The following is an 8,747-nucleotide window of genomic DNA, read 5'->3' as shown; positions in this document are numbered from 1 at the left end:
TCCTCACGCATTTTAATGGCGAATTAAGACACCAGCGACAGCAGCCCCATCACCACCATCGTCAACACACCACCCCTCACACGGGCTCCTCTCTCAGCTCAGATGTTTAGCAGCCATGCATGTCACGAGGGAGAGCTAGCCTTCGTGTGGGAGAAACCCCATCACGCATTACCGGGGTAACACTCAAATATCCACACAGATAGATTCAATAATCCATTATTAACCCCAACACGCACCTCCGATTAGCGCGGTTTGTTACATACGGTGCGAAAGAAGTTCAACGTACATAGACAAACCAACCCATAACCTTAATCCTAACCCCAACCCAACCCCTACCCTGATTGCAGCTCGCGCCCCTCCCCTCCGAGTCCCCGGCTCCACTCGCTCGCCCCGGATTCTTCTCCCAGCGCCGAGACCCGCGAACCAAACCGTCACGACCTGCAGGGTCTGTGGGTGTCAGGGTGTGAGGGTCTGTGGGTGTCAGGGTGTGAGGGTCTGTGGGTGTCAGGGTGTGAGGGTCTGTGGGTGTCAGGGTGTGAGGGTCTGTGGGTGTCAGGGTGTGAGGGTCTGTGGGTGTCAGGGTGTGAGGGTCTGTGGGTGTCAGGGTGTGAGGGTCTGTGGGTGTCAGGGTGTGAGGGTCTGTGGGTGTCAGGGTGTGAGGGTCTGTGGGTGTCAGGGTGTGAGGGTCTGTGGGTGTCAGGGTGTGAGGGTCTGTGGGTGTCAGGGTGTGAGGGTCTGTGGGTGTCAGGGTGTGAGGGTCTGTGGGTGTTAGGGTATTGTCGTGGTTAGCGCGCTGCGCTCCAAACTTGGCGAGATCAGTTCGATTCCCGTTCACGGCCACCATCGGTGATGATGATCTGAACCAGTGCTGGACCTCCCTTAGGCCGACTCAACCTCAAATGTGTACCTGGTGCTGTGTGAAAACGTCGCTACCGGGGAGACAAAGGCGTCCGGGCGTGGTTCTGGCTTCCCACCTCCTAGTATGCCGTGCCGCCTTCATAGGTGCTCGCTAAGAGAACTTGCCCCAACATTCTGTTTAGGCTATACGGTGGATCTTTGTCTTCGTGTAGTTGTGACTGGTAAACGAACCCCCGCCTCGGTGGTTGCCGGTGGGTACCGCTGTGGAGTGCGGTGACCGGTGCCATTGGGGGAGGCCGATACCCTTTAGCTGTTACCCCCATGGCGCTCGCGGCCGCTGCAGTGGCCAGCGGGGCTCTGGACGGATGCACGCAGAGCGACTAAACAAGCTGGTGCCGTGCCGTGCCGAGCCGTGCCGAGCCGTGCCGTGCCGTGCCGTGCCGAGCCGTGCCGTGCCGAGCCGTGCCGTGCCGTGCCGTGCCGGCGGCCCGGCGGGCAGTGGTGGATGTCGTCTCCTGGCCAAACCCCATTCGGCGGAGCCAGGAGAGTTCATTCCTCCCCCGCCCCTCGGGATTACTCCAGAAACACCAGGAAGCCAATGCGCCTGGTTATGTGGAATGTTCGAATCCTCACTGCGGAGATGAGGCTGCCATTCCACTGTCGGGAGCTGGACCGGTACCCGTATTGACCTCTGAAATACAATAGGCTGGTTCTGGCGCCAGTCATTGCGAGGGACAGGAAACTGCCAAACAACGGGGAAGTGGTTCTTCGTCTGCACAATGAATGAAGGGCACGTGGGAGCGTGGAGGCAGGCGAGGTGTAGGAAGCTGCGAGACTCGAAGCTCCTGTGGGCTCGCCACCCCAATAACGCCATTCATCGGCCTCCAGTGTTCGCGCTGTCGCGCTCAACAGCGGTGCCACGAGGAGGAGAAGGCGGGAGGGAGGAGCGGGGTTTTGGGAGGGAAGGGGGAAAGAAAGAGAGGGGAGGGGGGAGGGGAGAGGGGAGGGGGCGTTTATAAGCGCTGTGGTGAAGGCGTTGAGCGCGCAGAAGCTCCGTCCGCTCCGCTCTCAATCTGCAACAGCTGACACAGGTGACACGCTCAGGTGAGACACTCAGGTGACACACACAGGTGCCACAGGTGCGACAGCGCACATTAAACACGCGCGTGTCAGGGGCCGTGAGCACCGCGTGTGGATTTTTCAAATGATGGTCGGGTTACCGACACGCGTGCACGCGTGCACTGTGCACGCGTGTGTGTGTCCGTGTGTGTCCCCGTGTGTGTGCGCGTGTGTGTTCGCGTGTGTGTGTCCGTGTGTGTATCCGTGTGTGTGCGCATGTGTCCCAGTGACACGAGTTAAATTCCCGCTCACGATCAACAACTGTGGCGAAATGTCTAAACCGATCCTGTGCTTCCCCAAGATGAACTCAGCCTCAAATGAGTACCGGGTGCAGTGTGAAAACATCGCCACTCGGGAGACAAAGGCGGCCGGGCGTGGTGCTGGCCACCCGCCTCCTTGTGTGTCATGCCGGCCTTCATGCCTGCTAACGGCACTTGCCCCAGCAGTCTGTTAAGGCTACACGGGGGATCTTTGTCTTTGTGTGTGCAGACAGCGGCCGTCATGACGGGCTCCCCGCTGCCCCCCCTCGCCGCGTCGCTGCCCGAGAGGGACTCCCCGCGGTCGCCCCTCCCGGCCCTGCTCGCCTCCCCCCCCACCGCGGAGAACGGCACCTGGGAGGGGGGCCCGGCCCCCCCAGCGTGGTGGGGCGGCGGCACGGGGGGGCTCGGGGTCCTACCCCTCGTCTACTACAGCGGCCTCCTCTCCCTGGGCCTGCCCGGTACGGACACCAGCGCACGCCGGTTTCCACATTCAGCGCCTCATCAGCAGGGTTGGTCTCGGGAGGGGCCGGTGGGGGTGAGGCACGGCCCAGGGTGGGACCCGATCTGGAGATGTGGGGGGCCACGGAAAGATCGCGCACTGGATCGCTCGCTCACCCGTTTATTCTTCCCGTGAGCTTCACTCATTGATTCCTTGTTGAAGACTCGCTCTCTAGCAGACGCTGCCTGTTTCGCCTCGCCCACTCCACTATATTCAATAACCGCCACACTGCAAGTCACAACAGACTCATCCCATCACAAACCCACTCACCCACTCGTCAACCCACTCAGCGCGCTGCAGGTCACCTCGCTTCTCTTCCCGCGCACTGCTCCGCTCTGGAACTCCCCCCTCCTCCCATCGCCTCTTCTCCCCTAGGTCTCACAGTCGTCACCTCGCTCAATTCAACAAACGCATTACCCCTCATCTATTATACAAACAAGAGGTGCTGCTTGTTGCTGGCCATTCTTGGAGTTTTGGGTGGCCTTTGGGCTCGCGCTCCGCAACCGCGATTGATGACCTCCCCCCCCCCCTCCCTCCCTCCCCAGCCAACGCGCTCACGCTGCTGGTGCTGCTGCGGCTGCTGCGCCGCCGCCACAAGTCGTGCTACAGCTACCTGCTGGCGCTGGCCGCTGCCGACACCATCACGCTGCTGCTCGTGGTGCTGCTCGACCTTCTGCTCCTGGGCGGCTGCGGCGGCGCGGCCGGTCTCGGGCCCCCTCCCTCCGCGGCCGCGGTGTCGTCCGCGGGGCCTCCGGGGGCCCTGCTGCGCCTGCTGGGGGTGCTGCAGTTCGGCGCGAACCACGCGTGCGTGTGGACCGCGGTGCCGCTCACGGCCGACCGCTACGTGGCCGTGTGCCGCCCGCTGCGCTACTGCTCCGTGTCGTTCCCGGCGCGCGCGCGGCGCGTCATCGTGTCCGTGTACGCCGCCAGCCTCGCCTCGGCCGTGCCCTTCTACTGGTGGCCCGACGCGTGGGGCCGCGGCGGCGGCGCGGGCGGCTCCCGCGCCGCCGCCGCCGCGCCGCTCCACCGCGCGCTGCTCTGGTTCCACTGCCTGGCCGCCTACTTCGTGCCCTGCGCGCTGCTCCTGGCGCTCAACGGCGCCATCGTGAGACGCCTGCGGAGGCGGAGGGGGCGACGCGGAGTGGCGGGGGGAGGAGGAGGAGGAGGGGGGCGCACGGGGCTGGGCGCGTCGCGGCCGCGCCACGGGAAGCCCACGGCCGTGCTGCTGGCCGTGAGCGCGGCCTTCGTGCTGCTGTGGGCCCCGCGCGTGGCCGTGGCGCTGTACCGCGCGTACGCGCCCCCGGGACGCGACGCGGCGCGCCTGGCGCAGCTGGCGCAGCTGGCGCACATGGTCGCGCTGCTCAACGCCGCCCTCGACTTCTGGCTCTACTGCTTCGTCTCGCGTCGCTTCCGCCGCGCCGCCGCGCTCACGCTGCGCGCCATGGCGCCCTGCGCCGCGCTGCGCGGGGGGCCGCGGCGGCAACGGGGGGCGGCGTGCGGCGCGGACGCCGCCGGGATGAGATCCGGGCGCGCGGCGCGGGGCGCGGGGGGCGCCGGGCCGGGCGGCCCCACTCCCTCGTCGTACAGCGCGGCGATCACCGTGTCCAGCAGCAGCAGCCTCAGGGTCTCGCCGTCGGACGCGCCCGTCGGCTCCACGACGCGCAAACTGCCCCTGCTGCCCGACACCGCGGAACCGGGGCCCTGAGCCGGAGAGACGCGTCTCTGGTTTGCAGCCCCATTGCCTCCGCGCCACAGGTGCCAACGTCTTCTGCTCACGGGGACGCCGCGTGCCGGCAGGAGCCGAGTGCAGCTGACGGGACGCGAGGGCCCTCGTGCGGATCGAGGTGACCTCCTGGGACTTCATGAGGCCACCGTCTTCGCCGTGGCAGACCTGGCCCTCAAGGATCATCCTCGAGTGGTCGCGAGGAGGGCCCGCGTCACCCGGGGGCTGAGGGAGGTGGAGATCGGGCGGAGCGTCTAGAGGAGGAAACGCGGGGACGATGATGATGATGACAGCGAAGAAAGTGACATACGCGATGATAGAAGCACGCTAGTGAAGATTTGTGATCGTCATTGTGATGATGATGGTGGTGGTGTTGGTGGTGATGATGGTAGCGGTGGTATGGACAGCAGTGTTCGCTGCGCCCTTCACTCGCGCTCGTACACGAACCTCTCCCAGGGAGGCTCACATGCTGTTGGGCCAAGTGTTGTTGGCGAGCACCTATGGCAATCGGAACAGCACACAAGCGGGTGGGTGGCTAGCGCCATGTCCGGCCGCCTTTGTCTCCCAGGTGATGATGTTTACAGACAAGGCACCAGGTACTCATTGCACGCTGAGTCGACCTAGGGGAGGCCCAGTGTTGGTTTGAATATCACTCGCCACCGATGTTAGCCTTCAACAGAAGCTCAAGTCGCTGGGTTTGTAGCGCAGTGGACCAACTGCTGCGCCACCGCTCCCCACACAACAACAGCCGCCATTCACCAGAGGTGGAGACGTCACCAGAGTGTTTGTCCCAGGCTTGGTGCACTTTGAAGCCGTCACGTCAAGTAAGGCTCGATGCAGGAGGTCATGAGACAGACCCTGGTGTTATGAGTTCACTGACCGAGATGACTGGGACACACACAAAACACAAATTCCCCATGTAGCCTCCAAGAGACTGTTGGGGCAAGGACTGTTAGCGAGCACATATTAAGGTGAATACAGCATATTGGGGGCTGGCTTCGTCTTCCCAGTGCTGATGTTTACACACCGCACCAAGTACTCATTTAAGGTTCGGTCGACCTTGGAGAGGGCCCAGAACCGATTCAGATAATTCGTTACTGATTTTGGCCGCCCGTGAGCGGGAATGGAACTCGGGTGGCCCGGTTTGTAGCACAGTGCGACAACCACTGCGCCACCGCTCCATCTGGTGCTAAACCCGGACTGGGTTCGAGGAGCGAGGGTCCCATGTGGAGGAGGTAGCAGCCAATCACAGCGCGGGGTGGGCCGGTCGGAGGTGCCGGAGGGCCACCGCCACGGGGCACGTGAGCCGGCATCGTCGCACACGGCCTCGGTGACGAACTCATCGCTCGCGTCTCCGCGGAGACCATATCAGTTAAAACATCATCAGACGTTCTGCCTCCTTCCCACATTGTTTTCTCCACGTAAATAATGAGGCGGGTTTTTTTACACATCCCATCAGCCACACGGCCTTCTGGGAGGGTGATAATTTCAGCAACATTTGTTCAATACAAGCACAAACTCTGCACCGGTTTCGATACGCGGTGTCTCATCGGCAGAGTCAGGCTCGCCTGAACGACTGCTGTGTGTAGACAATGACCCTTTCTCTGTTAGACATGGGTCCTGGTTCAACACACATCTCTGTAATACACAACATTGGGTCATCACTCGCTTCGTTTTGGAGAGCATAAGTGACACGGATGTGGGAAGGGGGCCGATGAACTATCTGCGCATGTGGAGAGTCATCGAGCTCAGGGACGTAGCGTATGGCACTGCTGGTTCCCTGGGTTCGAGTTCTGGTGTCAACCGCCCACTGCGATCGAACCGGGTTCTCAAGGGTGGCGAGTCGGCGGTCTCAGCCCGATGTCACCAATGACCGCACAGAACGCGTAATCAAATTCGCCTATCTACAAAGTCGCAATGCGAGAGCCATTGCGACTTTGGGGAATACAAACCTTGACTCTGAGCGTCATACAACCAACGTCTCTCGCTGTCCCAAGCGGGCAACAGCGCCACTTGTGTTGTTTGGACCAGAGGTCACTTGTATGTATGCATGTTGAACTTCTTTCGCACTTGATATTTCAGAGCCAGCTCCATGCTTTTCAATTCCGCGGGCCGTTCTGTAATACCGGCGGGGGGGGGGGGTCTCGCATTGCTGTGCGAGGGTTCCGAATGGATTCTCTGTCCACAAGCTCTGCCGGCTGTTGCCATGTTGTCGGCGGTGGTGGCCGCGCTGCGCGTCGTCTCCCATCCAGGCAGCAGCGAGGGTTGGTGGATCACGCACTTGTTGTGAAACTCCCTTCTTCCCGTGGCCGCCAAGGTGCCAGAAGGCGGTACAGCAGAGTGTGGACTCCATCTGTCCCATCTGCATGAGATATAGTGTCTCCTCCCAGCACGCGTGGGATTCCTCAAGGTATTCTTTGGGTCTTTCGGTAAAGTCACGTGGATAGGTTCAAAGAAAATAACCCTAAAGTTGTGATGAATTCCTGCAGTCACGAAAGCTTTAAGTCAAGATTTCTCAAGTACTCGTGTGTCCTCCCACACCTATGAACACCCACCCATCAATTGGCTGAAAACATCTCAGAGCCTGGCCAACTAGTCGCGCCAGCTCACGCGAAATGAAACTCTACATTCATATCATGCATAGTATATGCTAATTATATGCTAATTATATTATGAGATGTGTTGGCCAATGGGGCGAACATCACGTCACCGCCGGGTGCCGGACACTCCCTCGGGAGTGTTGGGGGTCATGGTCGGGTCACGGTGGGGTGGGATCAGCGCTAGAACTGGAATCTAAAGTCAAGAGTTTCTATTCAAACCAGTATTGAGGCATTGACGCTCATCTCCTGTTTACAGTCCTGCAGAGCCAGCGGTATAAATTCCACGTTCCTCTGGCGTGGGCGAGTCTATCCATATGACTAATCATTTCTGACCTTCCCCACAAAGTGGTGCTAATTTTATCGACCCGGAGGGAGCGATGATGAATCAGCCCCCACCCAACCAGGGATTGAACTCGCGATCTTCCGATTGTGAGCTGCTAGCTCTAACGCTGAGCCACCCAGCCGGACAAAAACAGGATTATGGACAGGGTTAGAGGTGATTGCGAACCCCAGGGTTAGAGACAGAGGGCTAGGGTTATGGGTATAGGTTTACGGGTAGGGTAGAGTTCGATGTGATGGTAGGGTTTTGTGTAGCGTTAGAGATAGAGGGTTAGGGGTATAGGTTTACGGGTAGGGTAGGGTTCGATATCGGGGGACGACTGCTGCCCTGCTTTGTCTACTGTGGTGCAGTTCTCACGGCAGTATATAATTGTGTAATGGGTTCCGGAGACACTTGTAGAGGTAACTTCTTTATTACAATCCAACACTCCAACAGTCCTGATACTCTGTTACATCCTAGGTACACAGCCTACTTACACAGCCTAGATACACTACTCTGGCTATGCTCTGGAACTCGCCCTCACAATGACGTAGAGCCGGGAGTTCCAGAGTCCCACCACTGGTCCTCACAGCGTCCTAGGGTCCTGAGATGGCTGGTCTTGGGTCTTGGGTCTTGAGCTACAACTGGCCCTGATCGTCCAGGGAGCTGCCCTTTTATGCCTCGTCCCCAACGAGGGGTGAGGTTGTGTGCGCCCCCAGATATCCCACAGAGCACACACAGCCCCCCCCCCCCCCGTTGGTGGCGCCAAGGGGCTTAAGCGTCTGGGTTGCCTGGGAACCTAGCGCCTGGCGCCAAGGGGCTTAAGCGTCTGGATTGCCTAGGGTCCCAGAGCCCCCAGCAGCCCCTCCCCTCTTATGTCACTACAATTGTACAGGAGAGCCGACACAAGGTTGCAGGGGGCAACACGGGGGTCTGCTCCTGGTAGCAGACCCCCGTGTTGCCCGGGATTGGAAGGATCCCCGGCCCCTGCTTCCTCTTCCCTTGGCTCTTTTCCGTGGGGATTCTTCTTCGTAGCCATTGTGAATCCCACCGCTGCCACCAGATGTAAAGGAGAGCCGACACAAGATTGCTGCAGGGGGTTCGTCTTTTAATCCTTTTCTCCCATCCACACCTGTCCCCAGCCGTCCCAATCTCATTCCCGCCAAAAGCCCCTTCTTCCCGCCCGTTCTCCCCTCATATCTCCTCGATTACCCCTCCCCTTCTCCTGTCATCGTCCCACTAACCCTCCCATTGGTGGGAGTCCTTCCCCTGACACCCCTACATCACCCCCCCCCCCCTGGAAAAAAAAAGTTCTCGGTTCTGCCTCCGCTGAGGCGCGTAGCGCTCGCAGGGGGGCTTCCTCCAGCTG

General features: G+C 60.5%; 1 protein-coding gene across 1 annotated transcript; it reads left to right on the top strand.

Moving 5' to 3' along the window:
- Positions 1–1,637: 1,637 nt before the first annotated feature.
- On the top strand, positions 1,638–4,717 carry LOC144726544 (putative G-protein coupled receptor 139). The gene is made up of 4 exons (XM_078605338.1): positions 1,638–1,772; positions 2,467–2,695; positions 3,282–4,434; positions 4,534–4,717. Exons 1-4 carry the CDS (start codon positions 1,638–1,640, stop codon positions 4,715–4,717), a joined length of 1,701 nt encoding a protein of 566 aa, XP_078461464.1.
- Positions 4,718–8,747: the final 4,030 nt, after the last annotated feature.

The sequence above is a fragment of the Lampetra planeri genome, chromosome 23, assembly GCF_965212315.1.
Source record: "Lampetra planeri chromosome 23, kcLamPlan1.2.h2, whole genome shotgun sequence".
Taxonomy (NCBI): domain Eukaryota; kingdom Metazoa; phylum Chordata; class Hyperoartia; order Petromyzontiformes; family Petromyzontidae; genus Lampetra; species Lampetra planeri.
Note: the sequence above shows the minus strand (reverse complement) of the source record. Positions and strands in the feature narration are given on the sequence as shown.

Coding starts and splice junctions, on each gene's coding strand:
- LOC144726544 (XM_078605338.1), top strand. CDS start 1,638: ATGAATGAAGGGCACGTGGGAGCGTGGAGGCAGGCGAGGTGTAGGAAG. Junction 1,773..2,466: donor CGCTGTCGCGCTCAACAGCG/GTGCCACGAGGA, acceptor TTGTGTGTGCAG/ACAGCGGCCGTCATGACGGG. Junction 4,435..4,533: donor CCCGACACCGCGGAACCGGG/GCCCTGAGCCGG, acceptor GCGTGCCGGCAG/GAGCCGAGTGCAGCTGACGG.